The sequence below is a fragment of the Accipiter gentilis genome, chromosome 3 (assembly GCF_929443795.1).
Source record: "Accipiter gentilis chromosome 3, bAccGen1.1, whole genome shotgun sequence".
NCBI classification, from domain to species: domain Eukaryota; kingdom Metazoa; phylum Chordata; class Aves; order Accipitriformes; family Accipitridae; genus Astur; species Astur gentilis.
The window spans coordinates 39,360,222-39,385,161 of record NC_064882.1 but is presented as its reverse complement, the minus strand read 5'-3'; the positions used below and the strand labels follow the sequence as shown (position 1 = coordinate 39,385,161).

At 37.2% G+C, this 24,940-nt stretch overlaps 1 protein-coding gene across 1 annotated transcript in view; it reads right to left on the bottom strand.

Moving 5' to 3' along the window:
• The window catches only part of POLN (DNA polymerase nu), a 104,367-nt gene that overhangs the window by 55,804 nt on the left and 23,623 nt on the right, over nucleotides 1-24,940 (bottom strand). Inside the window, exons 12-17 of the mRNA XM_049835306.1 lie at nucleotides 22,468-22,524; nucleotides 21,622-21,675; nucleotides 21,477-21,542; nucleotides 2,982-3,039; nucleotides 1,351-1,428; nucleotides 806-920 (exon numbers count right to left, since the gene is read on the bottom strand). Of these exons, the coding sequence (XP_049691263.1) occupies nucleotides 806-920; nucleotides 1,351-1,428; nucleotides 2,982-3,039; nucleotides 21,477-21,542; nucleotides 21,622-21,675; nucleotides 22,468-22,524 (428 nt within the window). The remainder of the gene's footprint in view (nucleotides 1-805; nucleotides 921-1,350; nucleotides 1,429-2,981; nucleotides 3,040-21,476; nucleotides 21,543-21,621; nucleotides 21,676-22,467; nucleotides 22,525-24,940) is intronic.

The window sequence follows — 24,940 nt, the reverse complement described above, 5'->3', positions numbered from 1 at the left end:
ACTCTAAGCTTCTTGACATCTATCCTGTCACTTATCGAATGCTCATGCACTGAGTATGAGGGGAGTCCCAGTCTCAAGGAAGATTTTTAGGCATCACGATGATACAAACAGTAATAAGAAATGCCTTCAAACAGCTAAGTAACTAATATTCCTTCTTTTTGATAGTTAATATTTTTATCTGCATGCTGAAGAGATCATTAAATAATAATTTGGGAATAGAGATAAGAAATATGTTTTTTTATTACTGAAGCACCACTTTGTTCGAGTATCAAATCATCCATCACAAGATGGAAGCACTAAACCCTATGAGTTCAAAAGAATCCCATGAGCTCTAGTCAATCTGTTTCTTGTCATACATAATTTGATTCCAATACTTCTACTGGATAACCAAGCAGGTTTCAAAAATGCTTGTACTTTTACTGCAGAAAGTTGTTCTGCAATTTTTCAGATGGATAACCTACTTAACTGCTGCTCTGGATTTTTAAATAGAATTGGTGAACAGTAATACAGTAAGACAGCAGCATGCACTGTTCACAATATATTATTGCACCAGCTTTAGTCACAAGGCTCATTCATACAGGTCAGTTGGATTGCAACATTTTGACATATAGTAATTACCACAGTGGAGAAGAAAAGCCTCAGACAGACAGAAAGGAATTATAATTCACGGTGTTAAAACAATATTAACAATAGATACTGTAGCAAAATACTGTCTTTTGTTATCACTACACAGTAGTACAATAGTTTAAGTTAGTCTTACTATTTTGTCTAATTACTATCAAAAAAATGCAACATTTACTCTTACCACTGAGAAGCCAGTGTGGAAAAGATATCGGTGGCTTCAGGTTCTTGGAATAGTTTCAAAAGTTCTGGTTCAGATGATAAGTCAGCAAGGATCCTTAACTCAATATGGGAAAAATCTAGTAAACAGTGTTAAAATAAATCTATCGCTCTAAAATAAAAATATACCTGCATTTTAGCCAAACTATCACAAATTGAAATGTAAGCCTGGACTGTTCAGTCACTTCCTTGCACGCAAAAAAACCCAGATGCCTGTAAAAAGCTCATCCAAAGAAGTTATATTCCAGATACAGATCACAAGGTGTCCGATTCCTTCATTATCTTCAGGTGTCAATTAATCTTATTAGCTCTTTGTTTCTACTGTCAAGGCTTACATATCATCCACTTCCAAAGCACACTAAGGAGTATACATCATATAACAATATTAATTGATACTAAGGGATTTTGACAGCCTTCTAAAATATAATGTCATCCAAAGGAGAGGGGAAAAAGAGATAACAGAACTGCGAACATTAATATGTATGAGAATAATAATAAATAGTATCTTACCTGCTGCTAAAAATGTATATCCTTTTTTTGAAACAAACAATGTTCTTGGGGAAATAGCTACTATTTCCTCTTCTTTTCCTAGAGAGGAGTTAGACATTTAAGTCCCAAACCCCAGTCCAAAAATATTATGTTGCAAACCATAGGAGGTTGTAAATGACATACCAAACACACAAAACCACACAAATGGCAATGTAAGCAACCTAGCAGAGCACTAACTGCCAGTGCCACCATTATTTTACTCTATCAGTCATGGACAACGTCTTTATCTCTTCCATCTTTGCAGTACTGCGTACTTCTCCTTTATCAAAACCAAACCCTTCCCAAAACACTAGCTAACAAATATCTACAATAACTAACATTATTCACAGATCACTTAATAAAGGAGGCATTCAGATAAGGAAGGGTCCACAGAGATAAACTAAAAAAAAGTATTTTTTTATCTTCGAACATACCACAGCAATGTGTTAATAACCAAATTCTGAGTTACAGGTGGTAGGGGAATATAATATTGAGAACATACAGCTGATATAGGCATCCAAATTCTAATGACAGAAATCCCCTATAATATCACAAAGCAATAATACACATCAACAAGGTATTAGAAACTCAGCGCATCCTGGGAATACCACTTGTCTTGGTATACAAAGGGATGGTGGTTTGAAATACAACAGAATTAATCTGATCAGCATAAAAGTGGAAAAAATAAGTGTCTTGATACAGGAATGAAAAACTTAGAAATATGTTTTTGGGAAGCACATATTATAAGATCATTAACAAAATTGATTGGACTGTTTCCAGAAAGGCCTATGTGCCACAGTTATGCATGGTAGCTCAGGTTTACACAGCCACTGCTCACACATTTTTTTTATAATAACCTTTAAAAAATACTTATAAAAATGAAACAGGTAGATAAAACAAAACTGCTGTCAAAGTTTTACATTGTCTTCAACAGACTCCTGTTTTATGATCTGTATTATTTCAAATGCAGGGAGTGAACAGCTGTGAAAAGGCAAGCCTGCCCTTATCTGAGAACCAAGTGCAACAAATGAGCAGCATTTCCCAGCTACAGCTGTAGGCGTTCAAGAAGGAGAGTTTATGTTGGTAAATTTCTCTCTTATATTTGGGTCTACTATTGTGGGTTTCTCTCTTTATCACTTGGGTCAGGCTTTTCTAGACTTTACTTTGATTCTCTCCGAATCATCTGCCTTAAATCTGCTTCTGTTATCAAAAACAACACATCTGACTATTGGTGTTTAGTTGTGAGTTTGATCAAAATGACCCAGCTTTAACATTCCGTCAGGAAAAGCCTTATGAGCTGAATGCACACAAAATCATGCCCAGGATATTTAATGGCGTTAAGAAGCATAATTTCATCTGGGAAACGGAACAGTAAGATAGCTGAGAGAAACAAACAAATCTAAAAGTTTGTGACTATTTAGATTAGTGCTGAAATAGCAAATTTTTTTGCAGGAACAACCAGCAAGAAGTAATTGGTTTAAATTATAATGTATAACTAAGCCCTATAGTATATTCTGTTCTTCAATGCTGGAGCTATTGGTCTGCTTTAAAATATAACTCAATAAAATAATTAGATAAAATTGCCTTTTCATGTTAATAAAAACATAGTTTACCTTTTATGTACTGTTTCATTGTAATTCTAACTGGATGTTTAGAGACACCTTGAATGTTCTACAAATGAGAATAAAAATGCTTAGTAAGTTAAAGTTTATGAAAACATGTTTATGAACAATTTATAAGCAGCATAAGATCATGAGTGATAATAAAGCCAACAAGTTTTTCCCATATAAAAATAAGATTAACCACTTTGCCTTTCAAAGGAGTCTTCAGAGTAACTATTGGTACTTTTGAGTATTTCTTCTTCCTTGAAATTTGGAAGCTTTTAAGAACAATTTCTCACTGGCAGCCTTTCCAAATCCTGAGCTCTGGATGCACCATAGAACATGATTAATAACCCATTAAAAATAATTTTCTTCTTATTTTAGCCTGTATTTTTTAGATATGGTGCATCACTTTCAAGAAAAGAATACATATGAACCCTGCCTTAAGCTAAGAGAACAGATTCTTCTTCAGCCTCTAGAAATTTTTCTAATGTCTATTCCCACTTTTTTGAAATGCATAATAAAATAAAGAAGGATCTCTTAATTAACTACAGCATATCAGTCAAGGTTAAAAGTGAGAACTAAGTTTATCAACAAACATGCAGGACTAGGAACAATAGAAGATTTTTCTTTAAAGATCTGCGTTCATACACCTCTAGTAAAGCATGAAAGATGACACATGATAGCTTTCTGCTGTTATTTTATGTCATTATGCCTCTTCATCTAGAAAGGTAACACATGATGAGATAATGTGCATCAAACTCAATTTTCCTAATTCCACACAATTAATTTGCAATTGGTTCAGGAATTAGATGAACACACTAACATTATGTAATACTGTGAATTCAGGAGATGGGAATAGTGCTATATAATTTCCAAATCAGAATGACCATTTTCTATTTAATTTTGAACTCAAATTTGTTATTTTAAACTTAAGAGGGATGTGATCAGACTGCAAAAGCTATGGAAATTTAAAGCAGAAGTAAAAGAACAAAACTCCCAAAACACAACAGCATCATTTCTAGTCTTAGTATCACCCTTAAAGATCTACAATTAAATGTATTGAAGTTGAACATCCACCACAGCACCATACAGAGAGATAGGAAACTAATACATAATATACATAATATTTTCACAGCATGGATAAACTAGGAACACTCCTCTCAATCCATCAATACAAAGATTGAGCTAGAAGAAACACTTGCCATCTTTAGTATTTTATTCTTCAGTTTCCAGAAACATTTGAAAAAACAGTTATGGAAATGCTTATTTGTAATGCTACTAACAATATTTTGAAATAAGTGGTTATTTAATCTGTGCACAAAACTAACATTTCTATTGATAAATATTGATTTCTATCAATAAGTATTGATTTCTATCAATAACAAGTTGGGGAAGATCAATGCTTGTTCGTATGAATAATATGCAGTTTAAGTGGCCATGGAAGCTAGTAGATCCTCAGAAATTTAGAAAATTAAGTCCTTTATTATGCACCTGGACGTGAATGTGAGAGCCTAATTTTACACATTTAAAGAACAAAATCACAACATTTTAATTCTGGCTTGAATAATTTTAATGGTAGAGATCATTGTATGGACTTCTTATGGGCTCTACACTGGTATTGACACGTAAATAAGATAACCTCCAGCACAAGTTAAAGAGTTGTTTATAGTTATTACAACTGATTATTGTTCCTTAACTCATTAGCTTCAAAATCCTGAACAAAGTGAAATAAATAAGAATTTATTTCAAAATCTATCTACAATGGTAAAAATAAATCACTATATTGCTATCTTGTTTTCACTGACAGCATATGGAGAAAGTCTGCTTTTAATGCAATTTTAGAAGTGTTACTAATAATTCTGAGAAAAACTAATAAATAATTGCAAATGCAAAATGTACTTTCACTTGTAAATTAGTTAACAACTCATAATTTGAATAAACCTTCAGAAAAGAAGTCAAGAAACATCAAAGTGGTAATGCTTATCTTTAAGCTATTGCAGTAGTTTAATAGATTCCTCTCATCTAATTTTAGACATCTTTAGGCTAGTCACTGGTCTAAACTAGCTGACTAGAATCCCTCTGTAGTCAGTAGATGAAGACAGGAATCTCCAGTGGGTAGTTCAATCTATCTGTATGTAACATACTTACAACAAGTTGACCTAAGATTCCCCTGGTGGTGATGTTTTCTAAGATTTAGATTATGAAATTTGATGAGATAAATTTACTTTAGATATTTTAAAGGATGGAGAAATAAGGAGACAATCTCAGAAAAGTCTTCCAAATGGAAAGCTTTCCTCTGCTTGAGTTGAAAATTAGGTGACAGCTTTATTGTATCAAAAGTAGATTGATGTGGTTTTGGTAAATGACTATTACCACCTTGGACTACATAATACAGCCTCTATTTTTGCTTTTATGTATTAATTCCAGGTATATTTCTGCAAAACCTTCACAGATCCAATCTGAGACATGACTATTATCCCTTATTGTTAGAAAAAGGCATCCACATCTTGTCAGAAGTTACAGAAAAACAAAATTGCTCTCTCTGAACAGTTACACTCCAACAGACAAGAAGGAATATACTTGAAATAGTGTGATGGAAAAGCTGGTTGTGAAAGTTAACTATTAGGACTTCTCTTCATTGGTTGGGGCAGGGGGCAGGGTCAGGGAATCAAGCTATTCTAGTGGACAATTAACAAGAAAACCCTAGCATTGGATAAAAAAAAAAATAATAAACTTATAACAAACCACCATAATCCAAAATTCATTTCCAGAGGTTCCAATGGATAGAGGGATAGATGAAGCCCAGGGCCCGATTTCAATTATGTTTGAAAGGCTGTGATGATCAGGGGAGGTTCCTGAGTGCTGCAAGACAGCAAGTGTCACTCCCTTCTTCCAGGAGGGCAAGGAAGATACAGAAAACCACAGGCCATCAGCCTCTCAATTCCTGGGAAGGTGATGGAGCAAATAATCCTGGAAAACATTTGCAAACATATTAAAGTCAAGATGATGATCTGGGGTAGTCAGCATGGATTTACAAAGGGGAAATCGTGCTTAACCAATGATAGCCTTCTGCGATGAAGTGACTAGCTCGGTGGATGTATGGAGAGCAGCAGATGTTGTTTACCTTGACTTTAGCAAGGCTTTCAAAACAATCTCTCATAAAAGCCTCATAGACAAGTTGACGAAGTACACACTAGATAAGTGGACAGTGAGGTGGACTGAAAAGTGGCTGAACTGCCAGGTTCAAAGGGTTTTGATGAGTGGCACAAAGAGCAGCCGGAGGCCAGGCGCTGAGTGAAGTACCCCAGTGGCCAATACTGCTCAACACCTCCATTAATGACCTGGATAACAGGACTGAGTGTAACCTCAGCAAGATGGCAGACAATCCAAAACCGGGAGGAGTTGGCTGCTCTGCGATTCAGAGGCACCTCAAGAGTCAGAGTTCACAGCAGCTTTTTTGCAAAAAAAAAAAAAAAAGACCTGTGGATCCTGGTGAAAAACAAGTTGAACATGAACCAGCAATGAGCTTTTGTACCAAGGAAGGCCAACAGCATCCTGGGCTACAAAATGAAGAGTGTCACCAGCAGGTCAAGAGAGGTGATCCTTCCCCTCTGCTCAGAATGCCTGATGAGAGAGTGTAAAGAAGAGGGAGCCAGATTCTTCTCACTGGTGCCCGATGACAGGACAGGAGAGGCAGTGGTCACAAACAATTACAGAAAATTCCATTTAAACATAAGAAAAAACTTTTCTACTGTGACAGTGGTCAAACACTGGAACAGGTTACACAGAGAGGTTGTGAAGCCTCCATCCTCACAGATATTCAAACCCCGACTAGACATGGTCCCAAAAAACCTGCTCTAGTGGACCCTGCTTTGAGCAGGGGAGGTTAGACTAGACAATCTCTAGCAGTCCTGTCCAAACTCAACTATCTTCTGATTCTATGATTCTGTCTTTATAACATTACTGTAACCGATTAATCTATGTATCCCAGTGCCAACCCATTGCCTTCTCTCTATTTCACATGATTTCTGACTTAGAACTGAAGCCTTCAGTGGTATGACGCAGTGGAAAACCATAGAAAAGACTCTGGTTTCATTCCCAAGCATTTTTTTTAAAATATATATATATAATATAAATAATATATAAAATACACTTGTAGCATAACATTAAAATTCAAAGATTAAAGACAGAAACAAATATTTTGCAGAAATTGTAGTCAGATGGTGTATCATGTCTTAGAATGCAAGCTGAGAAAAAGAATTGTATTGTCTTGATTATGAAAAATGCATGCAAAAATGTAGAGCCAAGCTTCATAAATAATTTTGGTAAACCTGCAACACAATTAATAAGAACTACTTGATTGTATAAATGGAAACTTCCATTTTTTATGGTTTCATAGAATCATTAAGGTTAGAAAAGACATTTAAGATCAAGTCCAACTGTTAACCTAACACTGCCAAGCCCACCGCTAAACCATGTCCCTAAGCACCACATCTACACGTCTTTTAAATACCTCCAGGGATGGTGACTCAACTACTTGCCTGAGCAGCCTGTTCCAATGCTTGACAACCCTTTTGGTGAAGGTTTTTTTCCTAATATCCAATCTAAACCTCCCCTGGCACAACCTGAGGCCCTTTGCTCTTGTCCTGTCACTTGTTACTTGGGAAAAGAGACCAGCACCCACCTCCCTACAACCTCCTTTCAGGTAGTTGTAGAGAACCATCAGGTCTCCCCTCAGCCTCCTTTTTCTCCAGAATAAACAACCCCAGTTCCCTCAGCCGCTCCTCATAGGACTTGTGCTCCAGACCCTTCACCAGCTCTGTTACTCTTCTTTGGACACGCTCCAGCACCTCAGTGTCTTTCTTGTTGTGAGGGGCCCAAAACTGAACATGGTATTCAAGGTGCGGCCTCACCAGTGCCGAGTACAAAGGGACAATCACTCCCCTAGTCCTGCTGGCCACGTGATTTCTGATGCAGGTGAGGATGCTGTTGGCCTTCTTGGCCACCTGGGTGTGCTGCTGGCTGTTGACCAACACTCCCAGGTCATTTTCTGCTGGGCAGCTTTCCAGCCACTCTTCCCCAAGCCTGTGGTGTGGCATGGGGTTGCTGTGACCCAAGTGCAGGACCTGGTGCTTGGCCTTGTTGAACCTCAGGTCATGACTGGTAGAAAGCCAAAAAAACGTACAACCTTACAGCTGTACCCTTTTCTTTTTCACCTTTTTGTTGTCAGTGAAACCCCTTTTCCTACCCACCCCTCCCCCTACATGCATTAAATCATTAAAGATTAAATTTTGTAATATAGTTACCACACTTAAAAGAAAAAAGCACTGAATCTTATCTGCACTAAAGTCACTTTGGGTATGAAAAGCACAGACTGACCGTCTTTTTCCTGGGTGTCCAAAGCTGACACCTTTCTTTGGCAATGGACCTGCCACACAGAGAACTAGCACTCCATCAATTCATCACCTCTTTTACAATTTCAGTTGCTTGACACATTTTCCCAGCATCGAGATGGTTCTTGGATCACTGTTTTTTAGTTAAACTCGTCAGAAAACATCATGCTGGGTAAGCGAGCATAGGCATGGCAGAAAAAAAAAATTCTCACTAGGAACACTAGATTAAAACTGTACATGTTGAAAAACAGACTGCTGATTTCTTTCCTCTTACCTCCATAATCTGATTTTTTTGCCACTATAATGCATCCTGACTGATGATCCTGATGCATTCCTTACTGTGGTGTTTTAGCACAGGTTAGAAATCTGTTTTCTTGGTTCTGAATACCTCTATTAAAAGTTGTTCTACTTTTGTCTGTTGTTTCAGGTGAAGACAGTGTAGATTATCACCTATGCTGTTAACTGCTGTATACAGAGCCATTCAGAAACAATGTCAGACTTCACTTTGGCAAGGAGACTCGGAATTGATTGACTCTTGACATCTCTGTTCGAGCCCCACAAACACAGCTTTCTCATAAAGCATTCAAGCCTTGCAAAAAGGATGCTCTAATCCATAAGGAAAGTCATTGTATCAAACAAGACTAGAATTACCAATGAAAACAAAATCCAACAAATAGTATACAGTTCCCAGTTTGATGAGCTTATTCTCAATCAGCTACACTTTCTGTTGAGCTTTCCATTTTTGGTATCCAAAATTCTACATCTACATTTACAATTGATTTTTTTATTCCTTCCTAGGATAAAAACCAGTACGTTATTTTGGTTCTTTCGAAGGATTACAGTATACAGATATATATTAGATAGATTACCTTTGAAGTCAGTCTAGTTAGACTTCACCTAATCACAGAGGCTGGTGGTGCATTTCAATTATTTCCTACTCTATGTCAAGTAGGGTTGTTGATCACATTTCCTATGTTAAATTCCCCTTTCAGTTATCTATATTGATTCAGCTAACCCATACCTTTCTCTTCCTCTTCATATACATTTTCAGTAGCACAAATTGCTATTTTTTGAGCAAATAACCTCAGTCAACCCTGGTAACTCCCTAGAAATAGATGTGTGTGTATATATATATATACACACACACACATACACAAAGGCATCTACAGCCATATGTATATTCTTTTTTACTAGAAAATGGCTCATTAATCTACTAACTGCTCAAATGTGCATTTTTAAATATCTATGGAACATGTCTGTCTGAAGACCTACAAACTGCAGGGAGGGGAACAGAAAAAAAACCAAAAAAACCCAAGAGTAAGTTACTGAAATAAATGGGAATGTGCAGAGGTGGCTGCAGACTAGTCTTTGGACATTTGATTCTGATTAATTCCTACACTGATCTAAGGACTTATTTAAAAATAGAACAGAGACAAAACTTACTACTGAGATAAGAGTATCCATTCATAAATATATACAGTATGGATGTGTCACAAAGGAAGATCAAAAACAGCCAAGGAGTTAGACTGAACAGATATAAGGAAGCAGTTAGACCAGGTAAAGTTATTTTTTTTATATATATATATATCTATATATCTATATCTCCTTTGATTTGGCGACTAATCCACCTGCTGTTACAGCAAGGCAAAGTGCCAAACACTAGAGCAAAATAAAGACAATAGAGGAATTAAATATTGTTTTACAGCGACTACCAATACCAGCAAATAGCAAAAACCAGTTGCATTTCTTATAAGCAAGAATATTTACTGGGACTGTGATCCTGTCACATTTAATTACGTTAATAGCTGTTGCTTCACGAAATCAATTCTTTCCTAATACTTGAGAAAAACACAGATTTTTCTGTTCTGTTCGAAAAAAGTTCAGAGCAATGAAATTCTAGATTATCTCATGAAATGTCGCACTCCAGCAAAAACTGAAGCATTAGAAGTCCAAAAGGTTCTGGAGTTTCTCTTAGTATCTGCTCCAGAAAGTTTATGAAAGTAATTAGGCCACAAGTGTTGTCCTTGAACAAGAACTCAGCTATACACAATGAAACACAAAGTTAGCTTTTAAATTCATGGCATCTGTTTGATGACTAGCATTGTATTACTTCCGGAGCCGAACTAATACTTTGGTCTGTAAGACCAGACTTCATCACAATGGTAACAGATAGGTATATGACAACTCCTTTAAGTTTTATATTCTATATCTCTAATTACTTTTTTCTTTTTATTCTTGTAGTGGATTTTTCCCCCCGCTTATTTGTTGCTTCAAAATTGTCTCACTCCTTTTCCTTCTTTTTCAGTTTTCTTTTCTTGGTTTACTTGGGACTGCACCTATTGGTAAATTGTGCACTCATACCTCAGTTAATCAATTTGAGAAGAAATGGAAGAACAGGTTCAGTGAGCTACTTCCTTAACCATCAATACTCTGCTTGCTCCTTTGTTAAAGGCCAAAGTTGCTGGAGAAAGAGCAAGGAAAACTGCACACTGCCTAAAGTAGTCAATGCAGTCCTGAGGGCACTCACATCAGCAGATTGACTCAATTTGTCTGGCACCTCTAAAGTTGGTGGCAACTAACTCATGAGAAATTACACAGCGGAAAAAAAACCCAACAAAACAACCCCTTCCTGATTTCTCTTTTGGAAAATTGCCATATTTAATTATTCTCCATAGCAGCATCTATTTATTATTATAAAAGAATAAACAGTTATTTTCTGTGGCTTCTATATGAGACACAATTTCAGGACAGTCTGAAGATCTAATTTTTAAAATACAGCATGTAGCTCCATAAATAACGAAAGTAAGAAAATGAACAATGTCACCATAGCAATATCAGCCTGGTATGTGTGTGCACATGCATTCCTAAGCAAATCTTGACTTGTCTGCAATTGCCACCTAGTGGCTGGTTAAAAATTAGACACATTTATTTTCCTTGTCAAAAATCACGGTATTACAGACTTCTGGTAAAGGATTTCTTCATTTTTGGTATAAGTTACTGTTTTTCAGCAGTGAACAATCATTCAAAGGTAATGTACTCCCCTCGTGCCTTACCCAGCAGCACAGAATTATCAAGGTTTTAGATGTCAGTCAAGTGGGAGACTTAGAAGTAATTCATCACCTTCCCACAAGCTTAAGCAGCTTTCAAAGTGATTACAAGGGAAGAAGAATGGATTGTGAGCAGCCCTGAGGAGAAGGACATGGGGGTATTGGTTGAGAAGAAGCTCAACACGACCTGGCAATGTGCGTTCACAGCCCAGAAAGCCAACCATATCCTGGGCTGCATCAAAAGAAGCATGACCAGTAGGTAAAGGGAGGGGATTCTGCCCCTCTACTCTGCTCTCATGAGACCCCACCTGCAGTACTGTGTCCAGCTCTGGAGTCCTTAGCACAGGAGAGATATGGACCTGTTGGAGCGGGTCCAGAGGAGGGACACAAAGATGATCAGAGGGACGGAGCACCTCCCCTATGAGGAAAGGCTGAGAGAGTTGGGGTTGTTCAGCCTGCAGAAGAGAAGGCTCTGGGAAGATCTTACAGCAGCCTTGCAGTACCTAGAGGGGGCCTACAGGAAAGCTGGAGAGGGACTTTTTACAAGGGCATGTAGTGACAGGACAAGGGGTAACTGTTTTACACTGAAAGAGGGAGGATTTAGATTAGATATAAAGAAGAAATTCTTTACTGGGAGGGTGGCGAGACACTGGCAATGGTAGCCCAGAGAGGCTGTGGATGCCCCATCCCCGGCAGTGTTCAAGGCCAGGTTGGATGGGGCTTTGAGCGACCTGGTATAGTGGAAGGTGTCCCTGCCCATGGTGGGGGGTTGGAACTAGATGATCTTTAAGGTCCCTTCCACCCCAAACCATTCTACGATAAGAAAAGGGCAACCAAAACCACTGACTTCTTACTTTAGAGAGTTGGCCATAAGAAGGAAATGGGAATCATGTATTTGATTTCCCACGACCAATCCTTTTTCTGCCATATTCTTTGAAATTCAGACCTGGCGATGACCTCAAGTAGTAATGTTGTAGCAGCACATGAGAAAGGACTTGATAAGTGATTTTTAAAATAACAAAAAAATATTTAATTTTACTAACTTATTGATTTGACATATTCTGTGACAAATTATTTTGTCAAATCATGTGTTCAGCCCATATGCTTCGTTACATACTGACAGATTACTAAACTTTGCACAGCAAGCGAGTACGCATCTTTCAAAGAGACAAAGACTGCTTTTGTTTCCCATATATAAACTGACTAAATTCAATTACTTATTTAATTTCATTTTCCTGAAAGAAAATTACATTCAGAACATAAGCTCTGTTAAACTAATGTTCATTAACACAGGAGGCTACTAAAGTCTGGGATGAACTCCAAGAAGATATGATTTAGTTTTGGTAAAAAAACAGTGCTAAGGCATAGAGAGAACAACACTTCGTTGGAGCTAGTAAATATTGCACTAATTGAATATTAGCTGTATATTATAGCTTTCAAGTAAACAGTGTCAAGGGAATATTGCCCAAAGGTACAAATACTAGACCTTTAAACACATGAGAAATTACAAGCTCTCCAGACTTGACGAATGTACTTTCTATAGAAAAGATGTAACAGTTAAGGGTAAAATTTAGCATCTCAAACAAGATTGTTTCACATACTGAGGAATTTACTGAGCATATGTTAGCAGGGAATTCCTCTTAAAAGGCTACAAAAGACTGTGAACAGGAGGCTCATTGAAGGAGTTAAAGGAAACCTAAATAACCAACGTCTCTTTCTTTGCTCACAGTGAGGAAAGGACAATTCTTGATTTGATAGAAGTGGTCCTTAATTTTAAGTTCCTAAGAGACACAGCGAGCAGATGATCATGCTAGTACAGGAGAACTAATGACAATGAGGCCATGTGGGAGTCAGCAAGATGACTTCTGTCCTATTCTGTCTATCTTCAGTGCCCCTTATACAAACCACTCATTTTTGTTGTTGTTGTTCCAAACCTGAGAGGGTGCTTCCATCTTCAAAACCCTGGGTGAAATTTCCTGAGGTTTTATGAAAGGATTCTGCGGAAATAAAGAATGGGCAAATTTTCCACTCATTGACACAGAAAAAAACAACTGTCAGCAGAGAAAGCTAAATGTAACAGGGATGTAGAACTACAGAGATAATTTTCCTGAAATTCTTTGGGATGCCAATGAAAAAGCTTTTGAAAATCAGTACTGTCTGAAAACTGGACCATACAAGACGTCTCTTTTGCTGTACCTAAGTTTTGATCTTGCCCTATAATCCATTTTCTTTTTATCATTCTTCATTTCCATCTCCTCCAGATTTTTTGAAGTAATTTTTGCTGAGATACAGAATGGGAGAAGAACTATGTACACTAGAAGAACGCTGTATAGCAAACTAAACTATTTAAATACTTTTGTTACGTTAAAACATAGTGAAGCCCATGCTGAGATAAGAATTAAACTATATTTTGTCCTTGCAAAAAGGAATTCAGACATTAGAGGAATATGCTAACACCTCTCACTTTTGAGAGCTTATAAAAGACAAGACATAATTTGTATGCCTGTAATTTTATTTTTTAATTGTCCTCTCAGAACATAAGTCTCCAAGCTTTGAGTATTTTCTAAAACTGTATATCTAAAAATGCCACTAATGGAATACTTCATTATGAATAATAATAATAATAAAAAAAAAATCTTCAAGCAGAATTTCTAAAATCTTAACTCACAAGAGGTACGAACAGATAACTTCATAACAAATAGGCACACAAATATTTAAACTAATATAAAGATCATGCATTTCTGCACATTGCTGAAGATTCAATCTGAGCAACTGTCTTACAGATGAGAACAGTAAAAATGAACTCAGTAGGACATGGGATCTGTTAAACGCCTCAGCACAGAGGTACAATGACTGTGACCACATTGAGACTTCAGGGGATGCTAGCATATGCCAATCTCAAGTATAAGAAAAGTGCTCAGCCAGGAGTTGAAATTTATATGGATAAACAGGGGAAAACAAAGATGGTGACAGACTACAAGTGAATAGCACTACTTGTTTCTTGTAACCAAAATACCATGCTAACATTGCTCTTAAACTATTCTAAAATTACATGGAATCAGACTTAATGCAATTCCAAGAGACACAACATATTGTATAGATTAACTTCTGTAACAAAATACTCTAAGTAATAGACATTACTATAATTCATTTTAAAACACCATTTAATTTCTATGGTAGTGAAAGCTACATAGCTAAAACCCCACTTGTTTTGATCAAAGATGACACTAATTTTGTTTCTTGTTAGTTATGTGTTCCAGTCACATTCATATTAGAGAAAAATAACCTGGCAGTAGCACTAGCTATATTCCAACATGGATTTCTAAAACATGATCAGTGCGTAGTTTTGGCTTCTACCTGCATCATTCCCAAAACGCAACTAGCAAAGGCCATTCAAAGCATAAAATGCATCAGCATATAACCAACTACCTTAACAAAGCCCACTCAACAGCAGTAGGCACTCAAGTGCTGACAATTTAATTTATACATAGTATCTATGAATTTTAATGAAACAAGTGGAAGTATGCAGTGCCATCATCTTTCTAGCAAAGGAAAATTTTACAGGAACTTTTTCCCTCCCATTTCTACAAGTCTAAGCTTCTCTGAGGAGCTTTTTGCCAGAAACTAAAGGAGCGTGAAGGAGGAATTCAGCCTCCACAGTCAATATTTCATAATGTGCTAAAAATACTTTAGCCGATATTATTCTGAGTTGTACAGAATCTTTCATTTTTGAGCTGTAATTTTAATTGCTTTCTATATTTCTGTGCTTATGTTTAGTTTGTAGAAGAAATAATGACAGACTCCCTATATAATCTTGCATAAATAAAATGCAAGCATTTTGTATGTTGATTACTGCATAGGAGCAGATTTATACTGGCTACACATTATCTTTCTTTAAATAACACACAGAACAATTATACATATAAAGATAATCCCAAATAGAAGTCGTATATGTGATTGAACTGCTCTTATTACTAAAGAATTACAGCTCAGATGATGCTTCAAGCTTTACTGAGCCGAATGGAAAACACTATCCTATAAAACGTAGTCCATGTATTGGATACACCACACTCACCAAGAGAATAACGAATTTATACAAATAAGGAGCATTACTACAGAGAATGCTAAAGACATGCATATATCAGAGAAAAGGACACTATGTGTACTCAAGATGCTAGGAGAACAAAGTTCCATGATGCAGAAACCTTATTTATGCATTTGGATATTAAATCAACGTGATGTTCTGAGGCATTAGGCATGAGTTAACACTCATACAACTGACTAACAGTGACTCTTCATACTGTAGTTGTCACACCAATAACTAAGAAAATCCTATTGTAATGTTAACGTAGTATAAATTTTCATCATGGATGCAACTGTACTAGTCTTGTCAACATGCTCATTCACTCATTTGTAAGTAAAAAATCATAAAACAAGAACTGTGATGAGTGAGGAAGAAAGAGAGGACATAGACAATTTCTGTCTCCAACGTTGTAAATACAGTTTCTTTAAATGCCAAAGCCTTCACTGAAATATTCTTCTAAAAAAGCAAGAACAAAAGAGATTGTAAAAACATCAAAACTCTAAATACTCATAAAATGAGATACTATTTTAGTGCTATTAGTGCAGTCATAATCAGCATATGACTCGAGTATTGGAATAAATACACTGAAAAGAAACATGGCACAAAAATACATTCTGAATGCAAGAGTTTGTCTCAGAACACAGAACAACCATAACAAACGGCATGCATGCTCTGACTTTCTCTAATAGCATATCAGCTCATCTGAGTGATAGTTGTTTGCCCTGACTAGAAAATATGACACTAAATTCCTTTGATGCAAAGGTCCAAGAAAATGCATAGGCATTCTCACCCCTGTTAAGACAACCTACCATTATTTTAGCAAAGCCCACATCAGAGCATACTTACCTATAAATGATTTTGTTACCCTAGATGATGTTATAGAAGACTTTTGACAAGATGTTTTATATGAACCTGTGATATGTCTGACTTGTCTCTATCCCCAGTGCTTTCCAATAAACATACTTTAAAAAAAAAAAAAGAAAAAAAAAAAGAAAACACACTCAAGTAAGATCGATGCAAATGTAAGATCCATACTGTCTGTCCATTTTAAGTCAACATTCATTTCAGTAGGACAGTGTATGAAAACTAGTTTCCAAAAGTTATATTCCTAATAGTGCAGTTTCAAAAGCAGCCAAGGCATTGGTTCATTTCTGGAGGGGAAAAAAAAAAGGGGGGGGGGACAATGTGATCACATCCCTGCTCCCAGACTTGGTGTCTGGTTCCTTACATTGCATCAGCTCTGCCAAAGCCTTCTAAAAGCTGTGAAGGAAAGGGACAGGGGAAAACCAGTACACTTCAAATTTGTACAGCAGTTCACCACTGTTGCAATACCTTGTGGAACATCCTGTTTGTGCTAGAATCCAATTGTGACTATAAACTTTCAGAAAGAGTATTGGTAGTATCACAGATGAGCCCATAGCCTTAATGAGGCCAGGGACAAAAATGCCTGAAATTGGAGAACTGCCACAATAGTGTTGATGGCATGATTCTGACAGTCCACCCTGCTTGGTGTGCACATGCGGGTATGTTGAGGATGTAAAACCTATTGGGATAGTGTTACAAAAGGGAGACAAACAGGCAGCATCTCATCCATACTGTTCATAAATGATCCCAAAACTATTCCAAAAGTACATTTGAGTTTTATCTCAGAGAGAATTAGTTCATTCACTCCAGAAGACAGCCCAGAAGGGAAGTAATACACTGTGGATAATCAGAAAAAGTGGTTTGCTAAGTTAATTGACAGAAAAGACTCATTTTTGATGGCAATTGTTCAGAGAGGTCTCTGCTTCAAGAGATTGTCTCTCCCATTAGAATGAAAACCAGATGGGTCATTTATTATTCATACTCCAAACACTATTAGTAACACACATTTTCTAATAAACAAGCATACAATTCTCTATTATGCATTCACTATCAGAAAATATTACTTACATCTGTTGGAGAGACTGAGGTATATTCAATATTTCAGGTTTTTTTATAGTCCTTCTTTGAGCACATTAACATTCCACACACCCTAATTAGCTTCTCTTTCAAATTACACTCTTGCTTTCTAAATTAAAGGCTAACATGCTTCTTCGACTGACAGGTTGAATTATTTTATTTCTTTGCCTTTTTGGACAAGCTGGTAAAAGCATTTTTCCTGGGGAGAAATAGGAATGCTTTCTTTTTTTTTTTTTCACTTGGTCTAAGAAGGTAAAAAATTTCACTTAACTTCAGCATAACTTTTTGTTACTAAAAGGAAGGAAATGCCCCCTGAAGCCCACCACTTTATGCCTTTTAGTTTAATGATACAAATACCTTCTGAAGTATAGAAGTGTATACTCATTAGTAGCATTTCAGTTGCCTCTGCTGCAGAAGGCTGGAGGAAAGAGACCTTAATACAGAATATCTGATTCTAGCACTGAAGTTTGCACCTTAAACCAAATTATAACATCCAATTATATGCAATCGTTATATGTCGAGTTAGGATTTCTCTCTGCTCATTCTGAAAGAGGCTTGATCTTAATTGGCTTTATGCCTTTCTACCTCTGTCATGACTTATTTTTGCTTTACAAGGTGAGAGGCTGAAAGTGGTATTTCAAGGTAGGTTTGGAGAACATAAACAAGTCTTTATGAATGTAATAAATATATTTAATAAGAAAGTTATCTATATGCAATATAATAAAGTATCCTTAGACAAGAGGAATATATTTCTACAAAAATTAATTAAAAATAACATATTCAAATAATAAACCTGATTAACTTCCCCTAATAGTCAGAAGCAATCCATCATAGAGTGGAAAAAATAACTAGCCTATGGATATATGACAAAATAGTTTGAAGAATTTTAGGGTTTATACATTTACTTCTAGGTTTCAGACATGCAGATTCTCATGGAGTAGCAAATAGACAGTTACAATGCTATAGCAGGAGACTACAATATCAAATGTGTCCCTATTTAACAATGTATTATGTTATTATATAACACTTTGGGAAAAATGCATTAATTATGCAGCACACATATTGTAGAAGAAACCAAATGAGAAGAAAGGGAGTGCACAGTTAAACTAAAACAGATGTATACATGGAGAGACACTGAAATAAAGTTCTACCAAGAAACCCCCTTTAAGTTGCTGCAACACAGAAGTCATAAAAATTCATGTGAATAAGCTTATCTATTGAGAGAAACCCACATAAAGCCAAAAAAATACATCATCATTACATCAGATGTGGATTTGTCTGAAAGATCACAGAAGAGTTTATCTGAAAAAGAAATCCTGCTCTTGACCTAATGTCATTTCCCCTTAAAACTGAGTAAATCCCTCCTATTTGAATTCTCACTTTATCTGGTTTACACTTATCTTTTGCTTTAATCACTCCTTGAAGCATTTTAAAACAAAGTTAAAAATAAACTACCTCAACAAATATTCAGCTAAAATTTGATATAACATCATAGTAACTTGTCATGGTTTAAACATCAGCCAGCAACTAAGCACCATGCAGCTGCTCACTCACTTCCCCCTCCACCCAGTGGGATGGGGGAGAGAATCAGAGAAAAAAAATAAAGTAAAACTTGCAGGTTGAGATAAGAACAGTTTAATAGAACAGAAAGGAAGAAACTAACAATGCTAATAATAACACTAATAAAATGACAATAATAATAAAAGGATTGGAATATGCAGGTGATGCACAGTGCAATTGCTCACCATCCACCAACCAACGCCCAGTTAGTTCCTGAGCAGCAATCCGTCCCCCCCACTCCCCCCAGTTTATATACTGGGCATGACATCCCATGGTATGGAATACCCCTTTGGCCAGTCGAGGTCAGCTGCCCTGGCTGTGTCCCCTCCCAACTTCTTGTGCCCCTCCAGCCTTCTGGGTAGCTGGGCATGAGAAGCTGAAAAATCCTTGACTTTAGACTAAACATTACTTAGCAACAACTGAAAACATCAGTGTTATCAACATTCTTCTCACACTGAACTCAAAACATAGCACTATACCACCTACTAGGAAGACAATTAACTCTATCCCTGCCAAAACCAGGACATAACTGCAAAAATATCTACAATATTTGTGATTTCTGGCAAGAACCTTCCCAATCCTTTAACATTTAGTAAAGTGATTGGGCACTGCAGCATATATTCCATATCAATAAATGATTCAGAAACAGATGGTATAAGTTCCATAAACATTTCACACAAAAAAAGCAATGTCAATGTTTTTCCTTATGAGGAAAAGCCAGCCTTAGGCAACCCTGGATGCTAACTTTAGCAGCATTATTTTGGAGAAAAACAAGCTTTAAGAAAAGTAGATTTCATGTGTCATTTTTAGCATGATGGGCCAAAGGTCACCTTGTGTTGTATGCGGTTGTTCAAGACAGCTGTCTGTTCAGCTCTGACTTGTAAAGGCCTGTGCATCCCATCAGAATATTTAGCAAACTGTGACCTTCATGATCATCTTTTCCATTCTCTCCCATCAATTTCCCCCATCTGAGTGCATGAGAAGCAGGAGCAGCAGTAACACTCCTCCATCCCATTGTTAATTCAGAATCCTAGATACTTGTTTTTCACTCAGCAAAAAGCACATACACTTCCTATAAATTGTTTGATGACAAATTGCATGGAAATATGTACCATGAGGGTAGGAAGATATAAATGAAATCTGAACTGTGAAGACTGGTAAAAGAAGAGCTAAGGAAGTCACCAGTATTGTGAGGATGAAAACCTCCCAGGACAGGTTTCTGCCAGAACTCTAAAAGTCACCATACTGGTCAGGACTTGCAAGGTGTCACATGAGCCCACCCATGCTAAGTGGTCACAACATAACTGTTGTCTAACCTCTCTACTCCTACATAGAGCTGTAGAAGACCATGGCCTTTCTCCCAAAACTTCAGAAAGCTTCTAATGACATTGGTACCCATGAAGCTTAAGGCTAGTATGAGGCATGGAGAGATAAACAGCACTCAAGTTTGCATGGATAAGAACTGACAATACTTTTGGGCACAAGTTAAAAGGACAACAGCCTCATGGATTCCTTCTAGCCTTCATAAGCCAAGTCTCACTTCTGCATCTATCCCCCCTCTCCCACAGGGCCAGAGGTCAGGTCTTTGCTAAGAAAGGCCATGATTAAACCAAACAGAACATTTCCACAGGTAGGCAGTCACTACTTTTCTACTGCTATTCCCCCACCTATGCCTTGACTTGAGCCCCTGAAGCAGACTGCAACCCTGCCTCCTCCCATACCAGGTCCTGCACACTTATCCACACAGCTACAGGCTGTGACAGAAGTGGAACGCAAAAGGTCTCACCAGTCCCTACAGTCAAAGGTCAGTATGTTTCCTAAACCCCAAGTAAAATGTTATAATAAAATACATTCAAATATGCCCTTAAAAATGCCACTTTGGCCAAAAAAACCCCAAGTCTTTAGCAGTCCAGAAAGTAAAATAAAACACGTTCCAGCCACAAGGATGTACACAGAGATCATTATAGTCAAAGAAAAGAGAAGCAGCACAAATTGCCCAAGTGTCACAGCCATATAAGCATCTGGCAAGACTTCCAAGCAACAGCATAGCCAGCTTAGCCCTTCGCTGCTATGAGACCTGAAGCCAAATTCTAGAAGAAAAGAGCTTCCTTTTTTCCCCATAATCCCCAGGGTACCTTCCAGGGCTCACCAATCTTTTACAAGGAGTGATTCATGAACACCAGGAAGTCTAGAGGGTTCATGCATGGCTCACAATTCTACCCCTCTACTTCAGGTAAACTTCAGGTAATAATATTAAATTCTGATCCACAGATAACAGAAAATATTAATAAGACTAAATCTTCTAGAGTAAACCACCCATTTAATAAGCTTTTTGTGTCCACCATTTACATACAATATAGCAACTGCTAGACTTAGATGAAAACAAAATTTTGTGTGTTAAAAATATTACATATATTATATAAACAATATTAATTTTTAATTCTAATTAAAACATAATTCTTCTAATGGGCTCACTTACTGGATGTTTGGCTGAAAGTCTACCAGTCACAGTTCCTGTCTGATTCCATGTAGAGGAAATAAATCCCTGTAGTCAAGTAAAGTAAAAATTCTTTTATGATTTATTTGACATACCACATTTAACAGGCTGCTTTTTATACTTCTACCTTTCTCATGCACATTTGTAGTCCATCCACGTAAGTTGATTTCATCTTACGAACCTAAGTTACATAAAAGTTTAAATAAATGCTTATTTATAAACATAAGAGACTTTTCAAATTAAAGACCTTAATTTCCAAATGCATATTAACTTGTTTTGTAGACTTTTTTTAAAAGACATTTTTATCTTAGTAAATAATGGATGTATACTCACAAATAGCTTGACCTATTAGCATAAATTAGGTAAGAGTTCAGTTATACCCTAAAGCCAGGTCTTTGCAGATACTAGTAAATGAACTACTGGAATTTATTCTTTTACATCTTATCCCCAGGTCAATAAACTACACAAAAAAGCCACACACACAAAACCCCCAACAATTGGGTTTTTTTGGTTTTTTTTTTTTTTTTAAATCTTGGAAACTCATCCACTGAAAACCCAAACATTAAGTGTGAAAGCAGACTAACTAGGTCATTTTGGATTTTCAGGAGCCTTGTCACCTAAAAAACCCCATAACTAGTTATATCCTTCACTTTCTGCAGAGTATTTCTTCAGAACTCAAAAAAACAATGTTTTGCCCTAAGACTGTGCTTTATAGCACTAGACAAATTTAACAGTGAAGTTTTTCATTGTTTTTGCAAGAGTTGTTTGCTAGCTATAACCTAACATACTGCAAAACAGAAGAACATTAAATCTAAAAACTCTTAAGAATACCTACAACTTCAAAATTTAAATGAATACTTGAATGAACTTACATTAGAGCCAACTTTTTTAAATGTATTTAGCTGTGAATAGGTTATCTTTCTTGCTAACTTTGCTTCAGTGCAACTACATTATGTGAATAATATCAGCTCACCTGACGGTATTCTAAAATTATCTTAGGCAAAGGATGAAGATCTTGCAACTTATTTAGCTGCAAAATAAAGAATGTGAATTACTGGTATCCTTTTCTGTTAAGTAATATTATTTAACAATCTTATCAGAATAAGTTTTGGAGGAAAAAATTTTCTTGCCAAGCTAAATGGACAAAATACTGGCTAAAGAATAAAGTCTTTCAAGCAATCTCACCCTGGGCCCAATGAAGCCTTCATTCTTTCCTGCTTTCAGCAGGAGGGCTGGAGATTACCCCTTCCTGTTTCATTTCCCTTCCTGTCCCAGACAGGGACAAAAAGACATGCAGACATAAAAACTTTTCCACAACAATTTTGAAAACATGGGCATGGGGGTGGGGGGGAGGGGTGCTTACTTATGGTCCTTTTTACTTTTTTGTGCTAGACAGCATCAATGCAAGAGAAAACATGAAAAAAGCATACAAAATAATACATATATACATATTTATACACACACACACAAAATCCAACAGGTAAATTTATCCTGTTCATCCCCTAATACAAGTTCCAGGACACCTTTAAGAAAAATTGAAATTGTCAAATCCAAAGGCAATAAAATAAAGCATGTTTCTGATTACTTTGATTGTAAATTGCCATAATATTTTGTTAAGAAAAAAGAATGACATTATTAAAATAGAGATTGGATATTTATAAGTACAACAAAAATATCTGGAACTACCACAGTTCAGGGTAAAAAACAGGTACAACTGTACCAGAATGGAGATTTAAAAGCATAATTTATTTTCTTGCTACCAGGGAGAGACAATATATTAATGATCTAGTATTATCTGTTGGAAGGTTTCAGCCTACCTTTCTCTAAATAACCAAGTCTCAGCAGTTGTTGGAAAGAGAATATTGGACTAGATAAAAGCATTGCTTTGATTACTTGCAATAAATCTTATGTTCCCACAAAAAGATGACATGCACTCTTATTTCACTGATCCCTTCAATCTCCCAAGGCTCTCTGTCACTCTCCAAGATTACATATTTGATCTATGAACCCCCCTTCTCCTTGAGTAGTGTGTGATTTTTTATGGTTATACTGTTGACATTACCTCAGAGACTGTATCTGGTAGTTCAGGCACTTGGCCCAAAAGTTGAATTTCCTCTTCCACACATGAGAAACAAATACTACCTTTCTGTCTTCCCAAGAGGTGTTCATTCTCAGCAATGAGTTGTGTACTTTAATTTGACTCCCATGTAAACTAGAGCAGTACCATCGTGGAACCAAATCAGAAACTGGTGCAGCTACACAGAGGCTTTCTCTTCTAAGAGGGAATTCCATTACTATTATTATCTTAAAATGATCTACTGATGATCTGGACAAGGGGATCAAGTGCACCCCCTGTAAGCTTGTAGAAGACACCAAGTTGGGTGGGAGTGTTGATCTGCTTGAGGGCAGAAAGGATCTACAGAGGGATCTGGGTGGCTGGATCAATGGGCCAAGGCCAGTCATATGAGAGTCAACAAGGCCAAGCACCAGGTCCTGCACTTGGGTCACAGCAACCCCATGCCACACCACAGGCTTGGGGAAGAGTGGCTGGAAAGCTGCCCAGCAGAAAATGACCTGGGAGTGTTGGTCAACAGCCAGCAGCACACCCAGGTGGCCAAGAAGGCCAACAGCATCCTCACCTGCATCAGAAATCACGTGGCCAGCAGGACTAGGGGAGTGATTGTCCCTTTGTACTCGGCACTGGTGAGGCCGCACCTTGAATACCATGTTCAGTTTTGGGCCCCTCACAACAAGAAAGACACTGAGGTGCTGGAGCGTGTCCAAAGAAGAGTAACAGAGCTGGTGAAGGGTCTGGAGCACAAGTCCTATGAGGAGCGGCTGAGGGAACTGGGGTTGTTTATTCTGGAGAAAAAGGAGGCTGAGGGGAGACCTGATGGTTCTCTACAACTACCTGAAAGGAGGTTGTAGGGAGGTGGGTGCTGGTCTCTTTTCCCAAGTAACAAGTGACAGGATGAGAGAAAACGGCCTCAGGTTGTGCCAGGGGAGGTTTAGATTGGATATTAGGAAAAAAATCGTCACCAAAATTATTGTCAAGCATTGGAACAGGCTGCTCAGGCAAGTAGTTGAGTCACCATCCCTGGAGGTATTTAAAAGACGTGTAGATGTGGTGCTTAGGGACATGGTTTAGTGGTGGGCTTGGCAGTGTTAACAGTTGGACTTGATGACCTTAAATGACTTTTCTAACCTAAATTATTCTATTATTCTATGAAAAGGAAGGGGCATCCGTATCTGCCTCAAGTTACCAAGAAGCCTGCTGTTTGGTCTCGACTTCGTCATTTTTAGACAAATGTTTGTGGAAAATGTGGAAAATGTTTGTGGCAGGTTTCTGCACTTGTGTGGGATCACACATGAACGTTTGCATTGCTGAAAATTATCTGCTCCAACACTAACAGAAGAACTGGAGAAGCTTCATATGTGCAGTATTT